Genomic DNA, 26,803 nt, shown 5'->3' with positions numbered 1-26,803 from the left:
AACGTCCAGAACGCGAAAGATGCGTTTTGGTCAAACTTCACGTTCCGGGCGCCCCGGACTGTTCCGGGCGCCCCGGGCTGCTCCGGGCGCCCCGGACAGTTCCCGGCGCCCCGAAGCAAAAAGTCAACTTTGGTTGACTTTTGCGTCCGGGACCTATGCTCCATTTCAGTCCCGCCTCGGTCCGGTTCTTCTCCTCCGGATCCGCTCGCTTGGGTGATCTCTGCCATCCGGAATAAGGCTCACCCGAACCCAACTTCCGGTCTTTTCGAGCGTGCTTCCCTCCAGCTTCTCGTCCCTCGGAATTGTCGCATGTTTCCTTCTCGTCCGCCAGCGTACTCATCCGCAGTCTTCGTCCCTCGGTCGTCGACCTTCTCGCTAGCTGCGTCTCTTGCTCCCCGAGCAATCTTCCGCTCCGGCTTTCGTCCCTCGGAGCCACCGCGTGCTTCCTTCTCGTCCGCCGGTGTACTCTTCCGCAGCACCTCGTCCCTCGGACGCACAACGTGCCGTCCTTCTCGCTAGCTGCGTCTTCCGCTCGAGTACCTGTGCTCCTAAGCTCCTGCATACTTAGACACAAGGTTAAATACACACAGGACCTAACTTAACTTGTTGATCACACCAAAACAATCTTGGGGTTCCAACAATCTCCCCCTTTTTGGTGTGATCAACCCAAGTTAAGCTAGGGTTAAAATAGACATTAAATAACATTAAGTAAATTAACTTAATTTTCAATTTAAGTGCAAAAAGATAGAAAAGATAAAATCAAATTAAATCTATCTACCTCCCCCTAGACTTATACTTTCCCTTCTCCCCTTTTGATCACAAAAAAATAGGGTTCCAAGAAAAATAATCTAAGGGTTAAAGACTTAGAAAAAGTATTTCTAAAAAAAAAAAATTCTAAGTTTTTAAGAGATTTAAAATTTTTTTCTAAATAATTTAAGCTGAGATTTCTAGTTTCAAGAAAAAGTTCTTAACTTAGAAAAAAAATAATTTTTGAGAATTTTCTAAGCAAAAAATCCTAAGTAAGTAAATTTCTAATTTGAAATAAAATGTTTTGAATAACCTTTTTCAAGCACTAATTAATTCTTGTATTAATGCTTCATTTGTAAGTTAATTAAACATTTATTTCAATATTTTGGCTTCTAGGTCGTAGCGAGGCACTAGGCCTTCTTGGTTATTGGAGCAACAACCACTTCCTTAGACAAAGCCTCATAAAGAAATTATTTGTTTAATTTTCTCACTTAAAGCGCTAATTTTAATTTTAAAATTAATTTAAGCATGATTTAGGAACCCAATATAGGTTCTAACCTACTGGATTAACTAAAAAGTTTTTAGGGATATTGTTAGGACCAAAAGTAGCTAGAGGGGGGGGGTGAATAGCTCGTCGCGTTCGCTCGTTACTCGGCGTTGCTTGTTCCTTCAAAGATATGCAGCGGAAAATACAGAAACAAACACACAACGCTAACACGGTTGGTTTTACTTGGTATCCACCTCGCAAGAGGTGACTAATCCAAGGATCCACACCAACACACACACCCTCCACTAAATAAAACTCTCCTTTATGGTAACTACCAAGGGCGGAGAAGCCCTACAAGACTCAATACAAGAAGAGAGGGAAAGGATACAAGAAATACAAGCTTACAAGCTTACAATGAGTATAAACCCTAACCCTAGCTTCTCTTCTTGGCTTTGATCCGCCTCTTGACTTGGAAAACTTCCAAGATCCTTCAAGAACTGGCGATCTGAGCTTTGTGAGTGCTGTGGAGGAGCTGGCGAGAAATCTGGAGTAAATCGGAGAAGAAGAGATTGCCGAAGGAATCGTGCGCCTGCGGCCTTTATCGATGCCAACGGTCGGATCCCGATCGATTCGAATGTTCCCAATCGATCGGGGAGGCTTTGGATCGATCCACGGATTGATCCAGAGCGCCTCTGTGCTCTGGGAAAACGCCTGGATCGATCCACGGATCGATCCAGTGCTTATCGCGCGAAGCAGCCGCGTCCCAATCGATCCACTGATCGATTGGGACCTCTGGATCGATCCACGGATCGATCCAGAGGCTCTCTGTTCGCTGGGACAGGTCTGGATCGATCCACTGATCGATCCAGATCCTGGATCGATCCTCTGATCGATCCAGCACTTGATTTTTGTCCAAAACAAAGTCCCAAACCTCCCAAAACCAACATCCGGTCAACCTTGACCTGTTGGTATGTCATACCTAGCATCTAGTCACTCCCTTGACATGCTAGGACTCCCTTACCAAGTGTCCGGTCAATCCCTTTGACCCACTTGAACTTTTCTCTGTGCCAAGTATCCGGTCAATCCCTTTGACCTACTTGGACTTTTCTTTCATGCCAAGTATCCAGTCAATCCTTTGACCTACTTGGACTTCCCAGCACCAGATGTCCGATCATCCTTGATCCATTTGGATTTTCCCTTGCCTGGCTTCACTCACCAGGACTTTCACCTAGCTTCACTCACTAGGGTTTTCCATCTGCCTAGCTTCACTCACTAGGACTTTCACCTGGCTTCACTCACCAGGATTTCCATCTGCCTAGCTTCACTCACTAGGACTTTCACCTGGCTTCACTCACCAGGATTTCCATCTGCCTAGCTTCACTCACTAGGGTTTTCCATCTGCCTAGCTTCACTCACTAGGACTTTCACCTGGCTTCACTCACCAGGATTTCTATCTGCCTAGCTTCACTCACTAGGGTTTTCCATTTGCCTAGCTTCACTCACTAGGACTTTCACCTGGCTTCACTCACCAGGATTTCCATCTGCCTAGCTTCACTCACTAGGACTTTCACCTGGCTTCACTCACCAGGATTTCCATCTGCCTAGCTTCACTCACTAGGACTTCCTTCTGCCTGGCTTCACTCACCAGGACTTTTCTTCTGCCTAGCTTCACTCACTAGGACTTCCTTCTGCCTGGCTTCACTCACCAGGACTTTTCTTACTGCCTAGCTTCACTCACTAGGTCTTTCATTTTGCCTAACATCCCAGTTAGGACTTCCCAGTCAAGTATCCGGTCAACCTTGACCTACTTGACTCTTCTTCAATCAATATCTTATTGTCAAACATCTAAACCCAAACCAAGACTCAGCTTGGTTACCCAGGTCAACCTTGACCTGAGGGATATTGCACCAACAGATATGTTTTCTTGAGATGTTCCTAATTTGTCCCGGGTGATATTTAAAGTATCAATTTAAATTATTAAATCTTCTAAAATTGGTTTTAGATGAACATGCATAGTTTTTTAAGTTATCTATTTGAATTTTCAAATTTTGATTTTCTAATTCCAATTTTTCATTTTTCAATTTTGATTTATCTAATTCTTCTAAGAGACAAAACTTAGCTATAATTACTTTTAAATTTTTAATTTCATTTTCTAATTTGCAGCAATCTTTTGTTAAAAGTTTAACGAACTTAAACATTTTATCGGGAGGAAGAGATTGTACCTGACTTACCTTGTCGATCTCGTTGTCCGTTTCTCCCCCTGAGCTGCTGCTTTCTTCCGACGTGTCTCCCCCTTCATCGATGCTCTCGATGCTCATTTCGGAAGAGCTTGAATCGCAGTCGTCGTCTTGATGACTTGCCATCAGTGCGAGTCCGGAGAAAGCTTCGACTTCCGATTCGGACGATGTATCGTCCCACGTCGCCTTTAGGGCCTTTCGTTTTTGGATAGACTTCTTACCCTTCTCCTTGTCCTTGTTCTTCAGTTTGGGGCAGTTGTCCTTGACGTGCCCTTCTTCGTCGCAGTGGTGGCAGCGGATCGTTCTTCTCCTCTTTCCCTGCGGATGGTTAGTAGATCTGGATTTACAAAGTTTCTTGAATCTTCTTACCATCATTACCATTTCCTCGTCGTCGAGAGAGGATTCCGATTCTGGTTCGTCTCTCGAGGCTTTGAGGGCGACGTTGTTTTTAGGCTCCTTCATTCCTGCACATCTTGACTCATGCACTTCAAATGTTGAAAAGAATTATTCTAATGAAATCTTTTCTAAATCTTTAGAAATGTAAAATGCATCTACTAATGATGCTCATTTGGTATTTCTAGGAAAGGAATTTAAAGCATACCTGAGCGAATCTCGGTTACTTACCTTTTCTCCGAGATTCGAAAGACCGATGATAATTTCTTTTATTCTCGAGTGTAGATGCGCGACTGACTCGTCTTCCCCAAGTCACAGGCTGGTGAGCTGATTGCGAAGCAGATCTCTTCTGGCGAGCTTAGCTTCGGACGTTCCTTCGTGCAGCTCGAGGAACTTCTCCCAAAGTTCCTTTGCAGAGTTGTATTTACCGATCCTGTTGAACGCTTAGCAGATGGTATTCTGCTTTGCCGTTCGCTACGAAGTCGGCCTGCTCCTTTTTTGTCCATTTATCTATCTCCTTGTCCTCTGGAGCTTGAAAGCCAAGTTTCATTGTTAAAAATAATTCAATATCTGTTGTAAGAAATACCTGCATATGTTTTTTCCAAGTGGCGAAATCCCCTTCGAATTTCGGCGGGTGAATGCTTGGTCCGGCCATCTCGTTGCTTCGTTCGGCGGTTAGTCCTCCTGAAGCGCCTTGGCTCTGATACCACTTGTAGGACCGTTGGGTCGGCTAGAAGCGGGGGTTGAATAGCCCTGAATAAAACACAACCCTTTCTCGAACAATTAAGGTAACACTTGAAAAATAGATTAAGCAGAAAATAAAGCATAAAAACGAGGCACCGGATTTGACTTGGTTACAACCGGGGAGGTTGTTAATCCAAGGAAGATGGTTGCACTAAGAACTCCTTCAGGCGGAGAAACCTCGTTTACAGCAGTGTAGGCACAAAAAGAAAGAAGCTAATCAAAGCAGTGGGAGCACACAAGTGTTGTTACAATTTCTGAACTGATGAAAAGCTTCTGGACCAAGGCTATATTTATAGCCTTAGTCGGGGCGCCTGGAAGGGTTCCGGGCGCCCTGGGGGGATAAAACTTTATCCCCCAACGTCCAGAACGCGAAAGATGCGTTCTGGTCAAACTTCACGTTCCGGGCGCCCCGGACTGTTCCGGGCGCCCCGAAGCAAAAAGTCAACTCTGGTTGACTTTTGTGTCCGGGACCTCTGCTCCATTTCAGTCCCGCCTCGGTCCGGGTCTTCTCCTCCAGATCCGCTCGCTTGGGTGATCTCTGCCATCCGGAATAGGGCTCACCCGAACCCAACTTCCGGTCTTTTCGAGCGTGCTTCCCTCCGGCTTCTCGTCCCTCGGAATTGCCGCATGTTTCCTTCTCGTCCGCCAGCGTACTCATCCGCAGTCTTCGTCCCTCGGTCGTCGACCTTCTCGCTAGCTGCGTCTCTTGCTCTCCGAGCAATCTTCCGCTCCGGCTTTCGTCCCTCGGAGCCACCGCGCGCTTCCTTCTCGTCCGCCGGTGTACCCTTCCGCAGCACCTCGTCCCTCGGACGCACAACGTGCCGTCCTTCTCGCTAGCTGCGTCTTCCGCTCGAGTACCTGTGCTCCTAAGCTCCTGCATACTTAGACACAAGGTTAAATACACACAGGACCTAACTTAACTTGTTGATCACACCAAAACAATGTTGGGGTTCCAACACCCTGTTCTTACCGCCGGATCAAGTGATATGGATTATAATATTGTCATTATTATAAATCTATTTTGTTAATGAAATTATTTATATAACATGAATTTTATTAAGGTTTTTTTTTACCGGCCTTCAAAATCTAGGCCGGCACCCCACACATGGAATAAAAGAGGAGTATAATATAAATTAGATATATTTTTAATAAATATGAAATTTGATTATGCAATTTGGATATTAAGAAAAATTGACTTCACGATTTAGTATATCAACGTAATAAATTTGTAGTTATTTTTAAATTTAAATTTTCTTGAATTAGTATTAATGTGGTTTAAAATTATTTGTTGAATTTGAATTATAAATTTACAAAAGCAGAAAAATCAATATATTGTTTTTTATAATAATATTTTGTCGATTAATATTTCAATTTTTAAGATTTTTAAATTTTAATTAATTTATTTAGGAAAAACCCGGTTCTCCTCCCTCTACCCTAAACCCCGCGTCCCTTTTCCGCCGCCTCCTCATCGGCCGCTGCTCTCCCCCTACCTAACCCGGGTCCTCGACCTCCTTCTCCGCCGCTCCCCCATCTCCTTCTCCGTCCCTTATCCGAATCCTCCGTCACGACGCTTTTTTTCCGCGTTTTTCCTTCGTCTTTACTCCTCATCTCCTTCTCCACACGTAAATTTAGATTTCGTCTCTGATGACGACCTCTCAGTCACAGGCCGTCAAGTCTCTCAATACGTCCGCCGGCCGGAGGCGCTTTACGGCAAGCTTCTCAAAGTAATTTATATTATGAATTACCGAGTACGTTTTGTAATTCGAGATCTCATATTTATTGCAGTTCAAGAGTTTCTCCCAGCGGGTGGAAGAGATACAGATCAATGTTTTTCATAGTCTTGACTCCGTTAAAGCTCAACCATCTGACGGCTCATCATTCTTGCGAGAGAGCCTTATTTACTGGAAGGTATGATGCGTTTTGTCAATTTTACAGGAATAGTTATAAAATGATGCCTTAATGTTAAAGTTGCATTTTTTGTTTATTTTCATGTGTTACAATATACAGGAATTGAATACGGCGGAAGACTTTATCTCCTTTTATGAAAACATGATGCCATTTGTTCAGACGCTATCGCAAGTTATACTGCACAAGGAAACCATTATGACGGAGCTTCTTGATAAAGTGAAGATTGAAGCTATATTGTCTCTTGAGCCAATTCTAAGGCATGTGAACTTCGGAGCACCTTTTCATTTTCTGGAATAACTTAAAGATATATATGAGATTTTAGATATGGAACATTCGATGCTACTTTGCTTTTAAAAAAAAGGGCAGCCGGGTGCACAAAGCTCCCGTCATGCGGGGTCCCGGGGAAGGATTCATTGTACGCAGTCTTATCTTGCTTTTTGCAAGAGACTGTTCCCAAGATTCGAATCCGTGACCTTTTGGTCACATGACAACAACTTTACCGTTGCGCCAAGGCTCCCCTTCTGCTACTTTGCTTTAACACATAGATAAATTTGAACAACAATTTTTTGCTTGACATATGCCAATTGATTTTGATGCTGACATTTGTGTTTGGTTTTGATATGCTAGCGTACTTCTATTTGTAGTGATGGGTCTAGGTTCCATAGTATATTTTGTAAAAAAATTTCTTTCGACATCAGTGATTACCTGCAAGTTTGGCGTGCATAGGACTTATAATGTAATTTTTTTGCTGTTGGGTAAATCCCTGGCAACTGGGATGGAATGATTTTTTAAAATGCACTTTTTTCTTTTTGCCAACCATTGATTATTTAACAGTCACTTTCATATCATCATCAAGGACATGAGTTCACCAAGGAAACATGAACCTGCAGAGCTAATTATATTGATTGTTGGCTGAACAATATTTGTTTCTATGCCCAATGAGCAGTCTCAGAAAGTACTCACACATTATTCTAGATTGTGAAACATTCGACAGTTAAGAAAGATCTTTCCTTCAATGGTTTGGAACAAGCAGTATCATGATTTGGAACACACCTTATTTCTTGGAGAATGTGAACCAATGCCTTTATTCTCTAGTAAATTGTGTGTTATTTCCTATGTTTGCGGTTTTATGTTAGATTTTATTAAATAGTCGCTTTAAACTCTTGCTTGGTGCTTGGATATGTATTTGTTGGTACCTTATAATTTTTAGTGCTCTCAGTTGTTATTAGAGATTATTTTTTTTTTTTACAATTTGTTGTATATTCTTTTAGTTGGACGTTTTTTCTCTCATAATTCTTTGGTCATGCAGGTTAATAGCAGCTCTATCCAGAGATTTGCTGGATGAATTTGTATTGTAAGTCTCCATATAATTTTTCATCTTGCAGTTTGACTTTATCTAGAAAGCTTTACTGCTCCTGCAACTGTCACATATTTAGCAGCAGTAGAAGTAAAATAACTTAAATAGGTGCTTTTTGAATAAGTGGAATCCTTTTTGTTTTTGTTCTGCCAGTTTACTTCTGTTTGTTCTTATTCATGTTACCGGTCACTTATACAAATCTACATTTTACAGTTTTCTTCCAAGGCTTGTAGATTCATTGGTGATTCTACTAAAAAATGGTGGCGACCGTGATCCAGAGGTCATAGAACAGGTTAATATCGTTTATGCATTTTTGGCTTGTTTTTGTTAATACCTGTTAGAGTCCATATCTGAGCTTGAATGTGTTCTGCTTTCAGATATTCACTTCTTGGTCATATATCATGATGTATTTGCAGAAGTATCTTGTAAGGGATCTTGTTTATGTCCTCAAGTAAGTATTTATGCGTTTTTATTGGGTTATAGGCAATTGGAAAGTGATCATCATCAAGCCACATTTGTCCCAACTTTTGTGTTTTGATAAGATCCAATACAAGGATTTAGACACGTTTCAAGTTGACTGTCAGCTCTAGCACAACTCTTATCTTTTTCATCTGGGCACAGAACCAACATTGACAACTTTACAATTCAAGTGATTGGAAGATACCACTATTTTTTTTTTTGTGATAAATGTACCTCTTCTAGTCTAATAGGAACATAATTAATATTACTTTTGTTTGGTACTTGCATGTGTCTTGATGTTCCATTTATCTGTGGTTTTGCTATTTGCTGCATTCCATTATATTTTGACCCTAGGTTGTTGTATCATGGGTTATATTTTGAATCATTTTGATGGGTTTTTTGAATCGTGATATATCAAAAAATATAAAATATATAAAAATAATTCAACTTGAACTTATAAATATCTCTAGTGTCCAAAAGATATAAGATAATATAATGACCTCATTGATAGCATGATAACAGTATTCAAATATGTTGATTCTGATTCATAATAGAAGTACATAGGTTCATATCTTACATATTGGTGAGGATGTACAAATTATTGTTTATTATATTCGATTAAGATTTGAAATGAAATCAGTAATAAGAAACTCTATCAAATGCTTTTAACATTAACATTGTTGTCCAATGGAATATATTTATGATATGACATGACTTCCAAGTCACCATTGATTTCTCTGTTATTTCTCATGTGTGTTGTTGTTGTTTATCGACAAAATCTGTCCTTGCTTGTATACACACACATTAAGTTATCCTCTCTCTATTATATTCCCTATCTGTATAAATGACTTTATTGGTGTATTTATGAAGAATTACAGCGGACCTAAGATATTTCCCAAAGCACTATGTCCAAGAATTCATGGCTGAGTCAGTTTCATTCTTGTTGAGGAATTCATGCAAAGGGCAACTTCAAAAAGGTATGATTTTTTATTTATTTATACTCTATTTGTTAGGATGATGAATGATTATTTTTGTCCTAGCTGTTGGATGTTTTCATGAAGACTTGTATTTATTGGCTACCTAATATTTGGACGGGAGCACTATATGTGGTACACCTGAAGTGTCTGTTCCTGTCACTTATTAGGCAACTATCCTCAAAATGCTCCAATTTCACACCACTTTCTATTCATTTTTTCCCCATGCTTACAAACTTCTGGAATCCTAATTTTTCCTTCCTCTCTCTGGACTCTTAGAATCGTAAGTTTTCATTCCTCTCTTCCCATCTACCCTAGGGGGGACAACAAGGGAGGTTGGGCCTTATTCTATGATGTCTCTGTTAGCAAGAATATCTCAGACTAGTTGGAAGTTGAAACAATAGCAAAACTTCATGCTACATGGTATGAGTAATAAAACAAGGATGCTAGAATGCTTGACTAAGCTGCAATAAGTTGTCACTAGTTCTAGCCTTTAATTTGGCTAGTGAAGTACTTGTCTCCCACCCTGGTTCACCCATTCTTGGGATATTCACATTTTTTCTTCTGATTCATTGTGGTCTGCATAAATCACAAAGCTACATTTGGCTGGCCCAAGTAATTCGTAATACCATGCCTTATTGTTGTATAGTTTAACAGCGGGAGATTCAGCATTATCTTTTTTTCTGCATTTCTAGAACAAAAATGGCATCAATATCTAGTATGGTATTTTTTGGGTCATTAAATGTTCTGGGATAAATGATTCTTTTACACTACTCTTTTGGTTCATGGTAGTTATCAAATATAGGATTTAAACCATGTCTTTCCTGAAGCTGTTGTGAGATTTACTCGGATAATCACTAGTCATCTCTCTTGATGTCAAATTGTTATTTGGATTTAGAATAGAATATGTTTGTCTTTTAATGTAATTCTCATTATTAAATATGTAATGGACCCTCATTTTCTTCACTTTCTTGAACTTTCTAGATTTTTTTGGTGCCTCGGTTATTTTGTCATTCTGGAAATATTATATGTCAAATTGCAGCTTTTTCCATATTTGTATTTAACTTTAAATTATGGGCTCCTAATTGAGGACATGTAGTGCTTTGATTTTACCATCATCTTTGCCAAAGGGAAACCACTCATATTGATTCCTGATGCAATACAGGTGTTAGGAAGGCTATTAGAGAGGCTGCTAAAACCAAAAGCTCAGAGGATGCTGAAAGTAAAAGCTCATCGTCCATAAATGGAGTTTCTGCTTTGCTATGGTATGCAATGAGAGGGGTTTCGCTACTACTTCATTCAAGAGCTGAAACTGTCTGGCAGATTTTGATTGACACATCAACTTTTACTATGGTTGAAAAATATACCAAAGGCATGTTTTTTTTGATATATCTAATTATAGTTTTTATTTCTCGTGCTCATATATTTCTGCACTTATTTTCTCTTTTTTTATCCAATTCCTCTTATCCTTTTTATTTTGTAATGAGGAGCTAATTACGGCTAACTAAATATTATAATGACCACCAACTTCCATGATTATATTTTCTATCCACAATCGTAAACCTGCATTCTGACATAATATAGTTCTATGTATAATCATAAGCCGCCAACAATCTTAAATCTGTTTTGTGACAATATATTTTCTACCCACAATCATTAACCTGTGTCGTAACAACCACCAACAACCTATGTAGAATCATGATATTGACAACCTTGATTGGAATGACATTGTTGCGAACCTGTGTCGTGACAATATAGTTCGACACAGGTTGATCATGCCAATCTGCTCCTTTGGTGGATGCAGAAAGAGGAGTGAGAAGCAGAAGAGGAGCAAGAAGCAGTGAGGATGATGATGTATGCCTGTTTAAGTTTAATTAAGGCAAACTCTAATCTATTGCACCTTGTCTGTCATTGATCAATAAGAATCAACCTCTCCCGATGCAGACCTATCCTTTAGTGAAATCCATTACCCATCAACTCATATGGAGCTTTAGATGAGTTCCTTCTCCCTTGATGCTAATAAGAACCTGTGTCAACAACATATGATATACTACATGAACTAGGGTATGCACGTTTAATGTGTGTTGATATAACGTAGTTGTCAAATTGTCAAATTTGCATGAGCAATGTAATTTCAGTATTGTAATGTTGGTGTGGGACACAAGTACAAAGGGGGTAAATGAAGATTCCAAGTATCAAAGATAAATGGTTTGTTAGTGATTGTCCGTGCTAAAATACCTCTTCTTCTTGAATTCTTAATAACTGAAGGGTTTATGGAGTTCACACCCTACATTTTCTCACAATATAAAGCACAACTTCTAGTTAGTATATACAATTATTCTCTATATATTGCAGCTATTCGGACAGTTTGTTTAGTTTAATGGAAGCTATAAAATGAAGTCATATAAATTTACTGCGGTTGTCTTTATCATTGTAATAACATGTTTGTTGCATGGATTGTACATTACATAGATAAAAAGTTACTCTTTCTTGCAGGTTCTAAGGCTCTTTTAGAAGTTACATCAGGCATTCTTCGCCATTTATGCACTGCAATTGACCCTAAAGAGTTGGAAGTAATATACAATTGTTTGTTTGAAGAGACATCTAAGTGCATCACCAATCGTTACTTGGATCAGCTAAATCACCTGTTGTCTCTTCTTGTTTTTCTTATTGATGGGAACAAAATTATTGGTGAGAGATGCTGGCTTATACTAGTTGCTTTTTTCGTTAATCACTATCTTCATTGGCTTATTGTTTTTCTCTGATTGTTTCTTTTGTGTATTGACATGTAAATAATGTAATTCTTTTCTTTTTCAGATGGACCAAAGTTGCTTAATCTTGTAGATTCATTTGTACAATCGTTTGTTGTACCTTCTATTGGTGTGAAGGTGGAATCCGTGACACATAAGGTTCTTAAGAAAGTCCTGAAATTGATGCTGCACCTTCTTGATATTCCATCCATTTCTGTTGATATATCCAGCATCTTGCCACTATATGTTCCTGCATTTAAGTTGAACAGCTCTAGGTAATGGCCATTTTCCACAGGATGTCATTGCTGTTTGGGACAATGAAGTGTTGAATATCGTATGTGTATTTATCTCTTTTGTTTATTTTTTCAGCCTCTGCCCTTTTTTAGATGAACTCATCCTGAAGGAACCTCAAATTGTACAGGTATTCAGAAGCCATATATTAAGGTAGTCACTTTATATTTTCTTAAAATTGTCAATCTCCATTATACAGAGAAGCATATGAAAATGTTGTTTTATTCCTCTGCTTTCAGTGCCATGGATGATTTAATTGAAGATTCTCCTGAAGAAACCTTATCCTTGATGTTAACATTCTTTGCAAAACAGAGCAAATATGAGAGCTGTTATATTGTTGAAGTTTCTGAAGACAAAGTTCATATGTTATGCAATTTCTTAAGAGAGAAGATTGTGTACTGGATCAAATTATTTGGTACTGCAGAGAGCAATAACCAATTTTACAAGCAAATACCTGAATCTGAAGTGGCCATCTTATGGGGAGTAATCTGTTGTTTTCCTTATTTTCCAATTTTGCATGAGAAATTTGGACTTTTTAAAGAACTGATCAATTCTATCGATCAGTTTCTGGAAGCTGAGACTGGTAGGTATCATTTATCTCCATGTAATGTTTCATCGTATGTTTAAATGTGTTTATAGTTATATATCCTAATTCTGTTATTGCAGATAAAATAGAAAATATGCTGAAATCTACTTGGCAGGGCATTCTTGGTGGTGTGTTGAGTTCGTATCATAAACTGCTGTTGGTCAATAAACTTGCCACTTCAGAAGTAAAGACATTTTTGAATCTTGCAAAGAAACACAAATCATCTCTTCAAGTATTGTCATCTGTAGCTGAATATTTGGATTCTATTTCTGGGTATGCTTGTTTTGTGTCTATAAATTTCTGATTATCACAGGCTATTTTTCAAAACTTAACAATGTCAAATTGTAGGACTGAATTTGAGGAGGATTCCAGTCTGAAAGCATTTCAAAAAGTTGATGAGCAAGATGCTGTGGACGCAGTTATCTCATTAGCAGTCAATTTGAGTCATCCAAATAAGGCCATTCGCTTGTCCACTTTGAGAATATTGTTTCACTATAGACCACGTGTCGATGCTCTTCCTTCAAATGACATACGCCCTTGTAAGAAGTTAAAAACGGATCAATCTGGAGCTAACAATGAAATTTCTCAACACACTGATGTATGCTCTATTTTTTGTTTAAAAATTTCAGTACTTCTTATGTTTTATAACATTTTGATTCAAAAACAGGTTATCAAACTTCTCCTTTCAGTTGAGGCGACTCCGTTATCAATTTTTACAAGCCGTAATGCTATTGTACTTCTGCAAAACTTGCAAATTAGTCTTTCTTCTGGACGGATTGGAGATTCTTATATTCCCCTTTTATTCAATGGGATTATTGGAATTCTACATAATCGTTTTAGCCAAATATGGGAAGCTGCACTAGAGTGCCTCGCTACTTTGATAAGCCAATACAAGGAACTTGTATGGATTTATTTTGTGCATTATCTTGACCTATCTCAATCCAAGATTATTTCTGAAAATCCTCAGCTGGAAGGTTTGACCTTTTAACTCCAGAAATATTATTGAATATATGAGTGTTCTAATATTTGTGCTGATGTTTGGCTAGTATCATTCTTATTCACACAGTGAATCTGGAAGTCCCTTAATTTAACACATCTTCTCCTAATATGTGATATATTATTCTAAACTCTATAGTTGCCAGAAAAATATTTTCGAAAATCTAATTGTAACTATTGATTTAATCGTAGGACCTTGACATCTTTTTCTATTGTTATTCATTTGCAGCTGTGACTCAGGAACTCAATGATGATAACTCTGACGATGACATTGTTGTCATTGCTCCTGCTTCTGCTGATTTTTCTTTGGTTAAACGCTTTAAGTTATATCTGGCTCCTGCTTTTGATTGTACGCCTAGTGTGACCATAATAACTCTATTACTTCATTCGCTTCAAAAGATTTCAGACATTGCTGAATCTAGGTCGCGACAACTTATACCTTTGTTCTTGAAATTTTTGGGTTATGGTGCAAATGATAATTTCAGGTATCATTTTATTGACAAATGTGTGCTACAGTTTGTTATTTATGGATGGCTAATACTTAAGTGCAATTTGTCTTATATGTCTTTTATAGTTTTGAGTCATATGCTGGTCATGCTTGTCAGAGAAAGGACTGGAAGGTGATTCTAAAAGAGTGGTTGAACTTACTGGTACGAATGTGTAATGCTAAATCTTTGTATCAAAGTGCAGTACTCAAGGAAGTTCTGATGAAAAGGTTAGTTCAAAGGCATAACTCATTTTATGACCAACACGTAAAATTAGTACTATTGCAGCATAATTGGTTTGTAGACTCACCAAGGTTGAAAAATATCTGTGTTCACATTTCTTAATGCTGTTGTTTAGGCTTCTAGATGATGTTGATGCAGACATACAATTAAAAGTTCTTGATTGCTTACTGAATTGGAAGGATGACTTTCTGATCTCATATGAGAAGCATCTCAAGAATTTGATCATATCAAAAAACTTGCGTGAGGGGCTTGCTACGTGGTCTGTTTCGAAAGAGTCACAATGCATTCAGGAAGAACATAGGTGTCATTTTATTCCTATACTCATCAGATTGTTAACACCAAAAGTTTGGACACTAAAGACTCTTGGTTCAAGAAAGGTTGATAATCATCGCATAATAATACTGTTGAAATACATAAGATAGTTATACTTGACTGACCCTTTAGCTCCTCTCTGCAGCATACAGGTTTAGCTCTTAGAAAAGCAATTCTATGTTTCTTGGCCCAGCTTGAAGTTGATGAGCTTCTGCTTTTTTTCATGTTACTTTTAAAGCCATTATTGCCCAGGCCAAGAGCAAATGAAGTGCTTGATGTTCAGACTGCTGAAGCATCTACAAACATCACACATGGATCTAGCTCCTCCATCCTTAATAAATATTCAACATCAATTCTCGTGGCTGACCTGTCATGGAAACAGAAATATGGTTTTCTACATGTCATAGATGAAATTCTAAGGATTTTTGATGAAGCACACATCAAGCCATATCTCAATGCATTGCTCAAGATTGTTGGCTGGATATTAGAGAGCTGCATGCCAAATCTTTCAAGTGGAGATAGTTTGAGTAACTCAAAGGTAGCCTCTTCTATGCTTGATACTCTTTTGGCATTCACTGTCTTTTAATGAAGTGAGAAAATATCTGTTCCTTTTATATTCGTTTTGTGAAAATATCTGATATGTTTTGTATTCAACTCTTCTTTATCTTTGTTGTATTTGCAACTTCTGAAAAACTCTCAAGTATCTGTCTGTTCGTTAATCTGTTCCATAATTCAAGCTAACAAGCTTTTTTTATGCACTTTAAATTTATTCATCATGCGTGTATCTATTTCTCTTGCTTGTGGCTATATGCTAAAGTAGTACTTTTCACAAACATACTGAGAATGAAGCCTGATGAATATTAGTGGTTTGATGCAGATGACTTCAAAGCAATTAAAGGACTTGAGATCCTTATGCCTAAAAATTATTTCTTTTGTGCTTAATAAGTATGTGAATCATGACTTTGAGTCAGATTTCTGGGACATCTTTTTCCGTTCCACGAAGCCTCTGCTAGACAGCTTCAAACATGAGGGTTCAAGTGGTGAAAGACTAAACCTACTTCTTTCTTGCTTTATTTCAATGAGCAAAAGCACCAAACTACTTTCATTATTGGAGAGGGAGGCAAATCTTGTCCCTACAATTTTTTCAGCGCTATCTCTAAGCACTGCGTCCGATGCAATCATATATCCTGTTCTCGAATTTATTGAAAATTTGTTGAATCTCGATAACAGCGAGGATCATCTAGAAAATAAGTCTGTAAAAAATCTTTTGGTGCCTCATATAGATGTACTTATCCAAAGTCTTCATGGGCACTTGCTGTCTCGCAATGAAGCTTACAGGTAAATTTCTAAAATTCATTTATGTTTTTAGTATTGATTGGTACATTAATATAATTTGGGGACATTATATTTGACAAAATAACTATATTTCCTTTGTTCTCTTTTTCTTGACCACTTTTATTTATTTCAATCTATTTGTTGTATTCAGTTGTACTATCAAACTTCCTTTGTTTATATGTTTTTATTCAGTTAGTTCTACCTACTGATTGACATTCTCATTTGTATGTTTTATTGATGGTTTACACATGCAATATAATTCCTGCTATTTCAAATTGTAAATGGGTCTAGTAGAACTAGTGTCATTCGAGGATCATCTGCAAAGAACAATGTCTTTAATCCAAAAAAGGGTGTGGGAATGCTACTCATTAATGAGAGGTGGAATTATATTATTTGGTTTATGTGGGCTATATAGGGACCAGTGAACAAGTTTTAGTTGTGCTATGAAATATTGCCAGATTTGTACTTGACTTAGATATGTGAATTTAATGAGTTCTACCACTTGGTATTGACCAAAAGAATAAATTTAAAATCCTAAAATGCCACTACAAGTATGGTACTGAACTACTGATACTCGGTTACATATGTAAGTGCAGACCTAGATTAAAATCATTGATTGAAATTTCTTAGTACTTTGTCATGATCTTGATGTCATGCTAGATGATGTCTATACTGAATGGAAGGTCCGACACATTATTGAAGGTAATTTTGAGTTGTAAAGAAGAGGTGCTTTTTGAAGAAATTTTATGTTCCAATGGTTCATTGAGAGGTGGAATCATCTCAAGATGAACTCTCTTGTGATGTGGGTCTCCTCTTTGTTAGGTGTTAGATGCTGACTTGGCCAATGAGGATCTTGACAAGTAATATTAATGGTCTTGAACAGTGAGCCAGTTAGATATGGTGTTGTGCCTATCCAAACACTTGCTTCTTAGAGTAGGAGCAGCAGTGATTTTGATATGGAGTGCAATTCATCCTATTATGAATACTTCCTTCCCTTCCTGAGAAGTTTGGGTTTAGCTGGAAATCATTAAAAGAGAACACTTTTGATGATACAAGGAAGTGATTGCTGTTTCATTTGCATTACCTAGTAGTGATAACTTGCTTCGAGAAGGCTAAATCTGTGGAAGAGATTTAATTGATGACATTCTCTTTATAATTTCCAATCTTTGTTTTCTAAAACATGCCACTTTTAGTGTGAATTTTGTTATTGATGTTGTTGGTTAGTGTATTTTTGATTTGTTTCTGACTTGTGTGCTTTGTTGGCATCAATATTAGGAAATCGATCAATTGGCCTGGTAATGCAGAGTCAAGAGTATTAAAATTGTTGGCTAGATATATTGTTGATCCTGTTGTAGCCGGACAATTTGTGGACATACTGCTGCCATGTTTCAAGAAGAAAAACTTAAATATTGGTGGGTTTTATATGCTTTTTTTTGGTTTCATGTTTGTCTTGTTGTAAATCAAAATGCATGATTCAAAGTTTTACTTGAAATAGTTGCTCTTGTATAATATGATGTTCATTTGAGTCGGTGAAGGATTATACTTATGTTAGTGTCCAATAGAACCTTAACAGAAGTTGGGTTTTGTCTTGGCTGCAGATGATGCTTTGTCAGGTTTACTGGTTCTTAAAGGTACCCTGTCCGTTGTAGGATCTGAATCATATGAGAAAATTCTCAAGGCAATTCTGCCTTTGCTAGTTTCTTCTGGATTGGATGTTCGATTGTGCATTTGTGATATTCTTCATGGGCTTAAGGATATTGATTCTTCAATAGCCAGTGTGGTAATAATATTGATTCTTTAATAGAGTTTTAATTTCTTTCTCTACAAAATAACATATGGCTTTTTTGAACGCTTGTTTTCCTGGTCTTAATTTCAGGCCAAGCTTTTGTGCGACTTAAATGCTGTTTCTTCCTCGTTACTTGGAGAGCTTGATTATGACAGAAGAATCAGTGCTTATGAAAAAATTAAGCCAGGATTGTTTTCTGAGCTAAAAGTAGAGCATGTTATGTTGATACTTTCACACTGTGTATATGATATGTCACATGTCGAATTAATTTTTCGACAGAGTGCATCTAATGCACTGTTATCCTTTATTCATTTTGCTGCATCAGTGTTGGAAAACAGTGAGGATAATTCCTCAAAGATGCTGTTGAACAATGAAACACAGGAAGTCCCAGAAGATCACATTCTGAAGAAGGAAGATAGTCAAAGTATATGGACAAAAAAGAGTATTAAGCAGATAGTTAATACAACTTTTCTCTCCAATGTTGGTGGTGCCTTAAACAAAGATATTTCAGTGTTAAGAGTATGTTATGTTCAGTCCAAAGTTTTTATTTGTCTGATTTCTGTGAGCTTTGGTGTCTTACCACTTTTAAATGTATTTACAGGAATGGTTTGCTGTCCTACGGGGTATGGTATATTATCTAAATGGATTACCATCTTTAAATCCACTCAAATCTCTCTACAGTGAGGATGATGAAGTAGACTTTTTTAACAATATTGTCCACTTACAGGTAACCTTTTTGATGCTTAACTGTGTGTCTGATATCTTATCAGGTTTTGATTTGCATGTTGTCTTTTGCTGCAGATACATCGAAGGAAAAGGGCAGTATTACGTTTTAGAAATATCCTGGGTTCAGGGAACTTAACAGAGGTAATAACTAGAATTAGTTTCGATGAGAATTCTGTTTCATTTTAAAATGGAAGGTAGAGTTTAAATATATTATTTTTTGCTTTCTCTGCACCACTGATATAAGTTTGAAGAAGTTATTATGGAATGAAAAAACAAATTATTACTGAATGAGAAAATAGTTTCTAATTTGTATAATTGATTTATTGACTTCTTTTCATATCACAGGACCTTATCGCCAAAATCTTCCTTCCACTATTTTTCAAGATGTTGCTCGATCAAGATGGGAAAGGATTGGATTTAGCAAATGTTTGTTTAGATACAATTGCCTCTATTGCAGGTCATATGCAGAGCTGGGATTCCTATCGGTCCCTATTAATGAAAAGTTTTAAAGAGATAGCTCAAAAACCAGATAAACAAAAAGTGTTGTTGCGTTTGATATGCGCCATCCTTGATAATTTCCCATTTTCAAACAAGGAAATTCCCAAAGCTTTAAATGATCAAAGTGAAATTTCTGCTCCTGAAGCCAAAGCCAATTTATCAAATGTTGAGGCACTGAAGTATTTGCAAAATGTATTCTTTCCACAGATTCAAAAACTACTGACTTCTGATACACTAAATGTCAATGTGAATTTCAATCTTGCCGCTATCAAAGTACTAAAGTTGCTCCCGGTGGAAATCAAGGACTCACATCTTTCAACCATAATACACCGCGTATGCTGTTTTTTAAAGAATCGCTTGGAAAGCATACGTGATGAAGCAAGGTCAGCTCTGGTTGCATGCTTGAAGGAGCTTGGACTGAAATACCTGCAGTATGTAGTCAAAGTTTTGCAAGCAATATTGAAAAGAGGATATGAGTTGCATGTGTTGGGTTACACGGTCAACTTCATATTATCGAAGACTCTGGTTAATATAGACGCCGGTGAACTTGATTACTGTCTGGAAGACTTGCTCACTGTAGCTGAGGCTGACATTCTTGGAGACGTTGCCGAGGAAAAGGAGGTTGAGAAGATCGCCTCTAAAATGAAAGAAACAAAGAAGAAAAAGTCATATGAGACTCTTGAACTAATTGCTCAGAGAATTACCTTCAGGACTCATGCTATTAAGTTGCTTTCACCTATCAGTGCACACCTTCAAAAACATGTTACACCTAGGGTGAAGGTGAGGCTTCAGACAATGCTACAACATATTGCTCTTGGCATCGAACGCAACTCTTCAGTCGAAACTTCAGAACTTTTTCATTTTGTCTATGAGCTTATTAAAGGTAGTTTCAGTCCAGAAGGTTCTCAAGGCTATTGGATATCCAACGAAGGGATACAAAAGACATCTGTTGGCAAAATGTCACAGAAAATGAGTATTTCAAATTCTTCCAAACATGATTCACATAACACTCATCTGATTGTTGTATTTGCGCTTGGGTTACTTCTTAATCATGTGAAGAAATTGATGAAGATGGAATTGCTCAAGAATGATGAGCAGCTATTATCAATGTTAGACCCCTTTGTAAGCCTATTGAGCAATTGCTTATGTTCCAAATATGAAGATGTTCTGGCTGCTGCTTTCAGGTGTCTTGCTCTGTTGGTGACGAAACCATTACCATCTATTGAAACCCATGCTGACAATATTACAAGTTTGCTCCTAGAAATTGTCCAAAAATCTGGAAATGTTGGAAGTTCACTGGTGCAGTCCTGTCTGAAAGTCCTCACAGTGTTATTGAGACGCACTAGTATTTCTCTTACAAATCGTCAGCTGCAATTATTAATTCACTTTCCAGTTTTTATGGATATCCAAACAAAACCATCTCCTATTGCTCTTTCTCTTTTGAAGTCAATAATTCACCAAAAGCTTGTTGTCCATGAAATATATGACATTGTTGTGCAAGTTGCTGAGTTGATGGTGGCAAGTCATTCAGAACCAATTCGCAAGAAGAGTAATGAAGTTCTGTTGCAATTTCTTCTTAATTACCCTCTGTCTGATAAGCGTTTGCAACAACATATGGATTTCTTGTTAGCAAATCTAAGGCAAGGATTTAGGCTTCACTTTCTGTTGACTTTCCGTTGCAAACATTCTGTATTTCTTTTCTCATTCTTTACTGCTTTGCAGCTATGAACATTTGTCTGGAAGAGAAGTTGTGCTACAGACTCTGTATGATATATTGAAAAAGTTTCCTGCAAGTGTTGTGGACAGTCAGGCACAGTCATTTTTTCTGCACTTGGTGGTGGCCCTAGCAAATGAACAAGATATCAAACTGCGAGGCATGATTTGTGGAGCCATGAAAGTTCTGTTGGATCGCATAAGCCAACATGTGATGCATTCCATTGTGAGCTACACAATATCATGGTACACAGGTGAAAAGTCACATTTGTGGAGTGCTTCAGCTGAGGTATGCATCTTGATAACCTTCTTATACATTAATAAAGGAATCAATAATCATATCAAACCAGCCTTCATAATTATACTAATTCGATTTGGTTCACACTAAAAACCAACCCCAAGTGGCAATTAAACCATCTATTTCACTAGATCCAAACGCTTATCAGTGCAGTGGTCAGGGAAGCACAGGTTAAAGCAATACAGATGTGAAAAAACTAGAATCTGAAAAATCCAGTGCTAATTGCAAAGTGTTCTAGAATCTGAAAAACACACACACAGTAGGTCTGTATAAAAGTCCAATCTAGCAGCTGGCTTAAATTAATTCTTTATTCAATATTAATTAAAAAATTCAATTAATGACCCCGAATTAAATAAGAATAAAGCATACCAGTTTGAATCAGATCCTAAGTAAATTCTGTACAAATTGCGGCCCACTTGGGAATGAAAATGCTCCTAATGTTAGCTTTAGAATAAAGGAATTTATACTCCAAAAGCTGCCACATACTGCAAGGTTTAAAATCTCTACCCATGCCGAAGTTTTAGTTCTGGACTGGAACGATATGGTTTTAGTATTGTATTGTACCGTGCCGATGTAGTTTCAGTATTTTTTAAATATAAATATAAATGTATATTAATATTTGATTATTAAAGATGTTTTATATTAAATAAATCTTAAAATTCAAAATTAAATTTAAAATTATAAATAATTATAAAATTATTTGAAAATTTTAAATTATTTTTTAATGTATCTATAAGTTTTTAATATTAAAAAATTTATATGAAATGTTTAAGAATTATATATATTTTTAATTTTTTAGATTATTTAAAATCTATGTTTAATTTTAAAATTATTTAAGAAATTGTAAATTATTTTATAAAATATTTATTAAAATTTAAAATTATTTAAAAATTTTGAAATAATTTTTAATATTTTGTAATTATTATTAATAATAGTTTATTTATAAAAAAAATAGATATTTAAAAAATAAAAAATTAACTAAATAAAAAATACTAAAAAAATTGCAGTTGCGGTGACCCGCAGAGATCATCGCTACATCAACGATTACAGCGAGGGTTTTAGGAATATATAATATTTTATTAGAAAGTTTTAGAATTTTAAATTAATTTTTATATATTTTAATGGGACAATTTAATTAGGATTTTAAAAATATATTTGATTAGTTATTTAAATTAGAGATAATTAAATTTTTAAAAAATAATAATAACATAATGAAAAAATAAATAAAATTTTTATTATATATTTTTAAAATTAAAATAAATAAAATATTTAATTAATTAGATAATTTTATTAGGATTTAATTAAGCTTATTTGAATTATCTCTATCTATCTTGGGAATTGTTTTAATTTTTAAAAAAGATTTAATTTAAAAAACCGACTGCAATCCCAAGCACGACCGTGGGGTCGCGCCGGCCGCGACTGCGGCCTCTCCGGCACGTCAGTGGCATCGCGACGGCCCTTAGGGGTGGCTGCGGGCGTTGCGATGCCTCTCTAGCGAGGGCGTCATGGCAGTCCCATGGCTGCCTCAGGACTAGTGCCGGTGCCGGTCGGCTGGTGGAACAAAATGTTTCGTCCATTTCGACGGGCTCGACACGAGATCTCAATCACTGGATACCTATAATTCAAAAAATCTAAGGACCCGACAGGTTGACACATTGTCGTGAATCTAAATGGCATTAAGCATTTGATGAGATCTAATCAGCTTATGTAATGCCAGCTGATGGTTTAGTTGGCTGGGATTTAGGTATGCATGAAGGCATACTTATGTTATAGTTATTCTTCTTGTTGAACTCTTTTAAATATGTGAAATTTATGCTCTGCATTTTGTTATTATTTATTTTTATTTTTATTTTTCAATTTTCATCGTCCTGTTGCTAATAGTTGGGTATATGATTATCAGGTTCTTAGCTTGTTGGTTCAAGTTATGAAAAAGGATTTCTGGTTTAAGATTGGTAATATATTGCAAGTTATGAGAGATAGACTCAAATCTTCTGCTCATGCTGCTGGTAGCAGTAAAGATGACATTTTGAAAGATGCTGCAGTTCCTTTATGGAAGGAAGCGTATTATTCACTTATTTTACTGGACAACATGCTACAACACTTCCCAGATTTATATTTTGAAGAGAATGTTCAGGTATGGTTGTTTCTATTTTGAAAAAATAAATGTAAACGTTCTGCTTGGTTTACAGGTTTTTGTTTGTCAGAGCATTTGATATATGGTAGCAAAAGGTGGAATCCGCCACCCTAGCAGCCTCACACGGTCGGCCCCACGATCGTCTGTGAGGAGGTAAATCGGTAAGCTGTAGTTGGCCAGTGCGGAGGAGAGCTTTTTTTCCCCAACTTCGCCGAGATTCGAATCCTTGCCCTATGGTAGCAACTCTGCTCCGCACTAGCCAACTCAACCTTGCCCCGGGGGCATTAGCATTTGATATAGATAATGGTTGGATTGGTCTTGTTTGTGAAATTTATTTGGTTCCAAGTCAAATAATTGACGAAGAAAGGTATAGGACTTATGAAGCTGGATGGGGAGATAAAAGTACGAATTGCAGAGGAACCAAATGTTTAATAATATGAAATTTAACTGAACAAGGGTGTTTTAGTAGGTCAGTGGTGGCAGATTGAGAGGGAAGGAGCAATGAGTACACAGAGGAACCAAATGTTTAATAATATGAAATTTAACTGAACAAGGGTGTTTTAGTAGGTCAGTGGTGGTAGATTGAGAGGGAAGGAGCAATGAGTACACCCGGCACCTTTTTAAAGAGATGTTGGGTTCAGCGGTTGGCAGGTTGGTTTCCAAATCTGAAGAAAAAGTATAACGGTCCCTTATAACTATCCTCTTTCTTTCCCTCCAATTCATCCAATTGGGGCAGGTCAATCTTGGTGGAAAGAAGAGGTCAAGGAATCCCTTGTTTTTTTTTCTCTCCATCAATCTTCCTGAGAAAGCATCTTCTCCCCCTCTTTCCCCTCCATTTTGAATTCTTCCCTCCAAGTAAAAGCTAAAGTGCTTTTCACAAGAATACTAGAGGTTCTGCATGGAAAATTTAAAAAGAGACTATTTAACAGCCTCAAATCATCTTAAAATTTCAGTTTAATCTATGGTTTCTACATTAATACCATCTTCTTTGGTTTGCAGGAGATATGGATGATAATATGCAAATTAATGCTCCATCCACACACTTGGGTACGATGTATTTCCAGCAGCCTTGTGCACTCTTATTTCACTACAGTCAAAGAAACCAGTAAACGTGATGACCAGAAGCTGAAATCTAGATCCTATTTTCTTTTATGCCCAAGTAGACTTTTTGCTATTGCTGCATTATGTTTGAATCAGCTGAAGACCCACCTGATCGATGAAAAAACAAGCAATCTCATAAGGGAGAATCTTGTATTTTCAACATGTGCTCTGCATTCCAGGCTTGCAAATACACCAGTACCTCACAAATATTGGTCTACCCTTGATTCCCATGAGCAGAGCATCTTTCTCGAGGCTCTTGAAATTCTTGGTTCAAGAGGCACAAAGGATGCTTTCTTGTTATCTACTCCTGCTCGAAGTGATTCATTGGAGAAGATTAATCATATTTATGAAGACAAGCAAGATCTCAGGTCATTGCTTGTTATACCTCTGTTGAAGAGCATGGGCAAAATTTCGATGCAGATGAGGGACACACAGGTAAATGCTGAAAGGCAACTATATGCTGAACGAGTTCTCTTAGTTCTAGCGATCCATATGGCTCTTTGAAATTTAGATCTTGGTTCTGCTTTTCGTTATCTCTATGTCTTTCCTTCTCCCAGACCATGCACTAACCATGTTTTATAAATTTCCATATACTCTCATCCTGATTTGTACATTTTAATCGTGTGGCACAAACCTCTTTTGTTTATCTCCTCTCCCTCTCTCCGTCTCCAACCCTGACAGAATCTTCTGCTTTTTGTTTGGCACTCTCTCCCCCCTCTCCAAATCTGATAAAATCTTTATTTATTTATTTATTTTTAACAAACCTAGTCGGGTTCTCAGATTGAAGCTTAAAGAAAGGAAATTATCTTTTATCTTTACATGTTTGTAATATTGTCTATGCAGATGCAGGTTATTTTTGATTCCTTCACGATGATGTTTAAACAGATCGATTCAGAAGGTTTGCAGGCATATGCTACCTACATTCTGATTCCACTATATAAAGTTTGCGAAGGATTCTCTGGGAAGGTCATCAGTGGTGAGTCTATATTGTTTTAATTGATTGTCATTATGTCTGAATACTGCAAAATTGAAAACATGAAACACCAGTATGGGTCTATAGGTTCCTGTCTAAACTATTTAAGTACAAATTGGCTGTTTGCTAACTGCTTTAATTAGTTGGTTTCAATTGCCAACCAAAAAACATTGAACAGGTGACTGAACTCATACCATGTGTTTGGATCTTGTCATTGATAATACTTGTAACATTTAGAGAACGATAAAATTATAAAGTATAGCTTGCTATATATTTCTTAATCTTGTTTTTTTGCTTAATATTGTCTTTAAACTCGTAATATTCCACGTCTTCAGCATTGATAGGAAACATTTATTGATTGTCTTCTACAATGCATTTTGAATTGTTTCTCGTAATTTATTGTCACAGATAAAACCAAACAATTAGCAGGAGTAGTATGTGATGCCTTAAGGGATAAAATTGGTGTCGAAAACTTTGTGCATATCTACAATGTATTAAGGCAGAAGTTCAAGGAGAAGAGGGAGAAGAAGAGAAACATGCAAAAGCAGCTTGCTGTTATCAATCCAATGCGTTTTGCCAAGAGAAAATTGCAACTGGCTGCCAAACATACAGTCCACAAGAGGAGAAGGATAATGTCAATGAGGATGCAACAAGGAAGAAGTTAGTTGTTTTTTGTATTATTTGATTCAAATCTCACTAGCGCAGTGCTACATGGCATAATTTTTTTTTTCCCTTTTTGTAGTTTTTACTTGATCTGTAATTTTAGTTTTGTCACAAATTATGTTAGTTCTGATAGCATCCAAGTTATGTTAGTTATTTTTTTCACAAATTAGGAGTGTGTTTAGGTTTCTTGTTCAGACACTTGTTGTAAAGCAGGCTCAGCCTAATTTTGATCAACAAACCTGGACCCAATTTCTCCTAATTTAATCAGAAATATTGAAAATCAGAGCAGCAGTTATTGTTCATCATTTTGGAAAATTTTGATTTTAAAGATTGAACGGTGCTCACTTTAAAATTGATCTCTCGAATGGTTTCTTAGATTGCATCTATCTGGCTCGTGTTGAAGTCATTGCAACTGCCTTGTTTTTGCAGTCAGTCTATTCCACCTGGAAGTGCAGCACTAATCTAATTCGATCTGGCGGTGCACTATTTGTCATTTTGTTTACTTCGATTTTGAGCTCCTTGCAATTTAGCAACTTTTAACCTCTCTTCATTTTATTTAGGGGTAGTTTTTATTACTTGATTCTTAAATTTAAATGCTAGTGAGCTG

At 37.1% G+C, this 26,803-nt stretch overlaps 1 protein-coding gene across 2 annotated transcripts; it reads left to right on the top strand.

Moving 5' to 3' along the window:
- The first annotated feature begins 6,039 nt into the window (after positions 1-6,039).
- On the top strand, positions 6,040-26,479 carry LOC122035241 (small subunit processome component 20 homolog). Of its 2 annotated transcripts, XM_042594661.1 has the most exons (31): positions 6,040-6,318; positions 6,394-6,516; positions 6,616-6,773; positions 7,826-7,870; positions 8,087-8,165; positions 8,251-8,324; positions 9,203-9,309; positions 10,472-10,678; positions 11,803-11,997; positions 12,124-12,331; positions 12,426-12,500; positions 12,587-12,930; positions 13,014-13,206; positions 13,282-13,531; positions 13,601-13,907; positions 14,159-14,414; positions 14,504-14,644; positions 14,773-15,034; positions 15,115-15,507; positions 15,847-16,307; positions 17,580-17,716; positions 17,903-18,084; positions 18,181-18,609; positions 18,692-18,817; positions 18,892-18,957; positions 19,162-20,954; positions 21,037-21,316; positions 23,226-23,459; positions 24,459-24,995; positions 25,404-25,536; positions 25,942-26,479. In XM_042594661.1, exons 1-31 carry the CDS (start codon positions 6,253-6,255, stop codon positions 26,196-26,198), a joined length of 8,118 nt encoding a protein of 2,705 aa, XP_042450595.1. In that variant the 5' UTR covers positions 6,040-6,252; the 3' UTR covers positions 26,199-26,479. The 2 variants fall into 2 exon arrangements, with proteins under 2 accessions (XP_042450595.1, XP_042450600.1); XM_042594666.1 differs by lacking the exons at positions 6,040-6,318; positions 6,394-6,516; positions 6,616-6,773; ... (1 more) ...; positions 8,087-8,165; positions 8,251-8,324 and having other exon boundaries at positions 10,472-10,571.
- The last annotated feature ends 324 nt before the right edge of the window (positions 26,480-26,803 follow it).

This window comes from Zingiber officinale, chromosome 1A (assembly GCF_018446385.1).
Source record: "Zingiber officinale cultivar Zhangliang chromosome 1A, Zo_v1.1, whole genome shotgun sequence".
In the NCBI taxonomy this organism is placed as follows: domain Eukaryota; kingdom Viridiplantae; phylum Streptophyta; class Magnoliopsida; order Zingiberales; family Zingiberaceae; genus Zingiber; species Zingiber officinale.
Note: the sequence above shows the minus strand (reverse complement) of the source record. Positions and strands in the feature narration are given on the sequence as shown.

What these genes read in the sequence shown, in the direction of transcription:
- LOC122035241 (XM_042594661.1), top strand. Translation starts at nt 6,253, where the DNA reads ATGACGACCTCTCAGTCACAGGCCGTCAAGTCTCTCAATACGTCCGCC. An exon ending in TATTTGGATTCTATTTCTGG is followed by an intron (nt 13,207 to 13,281) that starts GTATGCTTGTTT and finishes GTCAAATTGTAG; the next exon opens with GACTGAATTTGAGGAGGATT. An exon ending in CTCTGGGAAGGTCATCAGTG is followed by an intron (nt 25,537 to 25,941) that starts GTGAGTCTATAT and finishes TTATTGTCACAG; the next exon opens with ATAAAACCAAACAATTAGCA.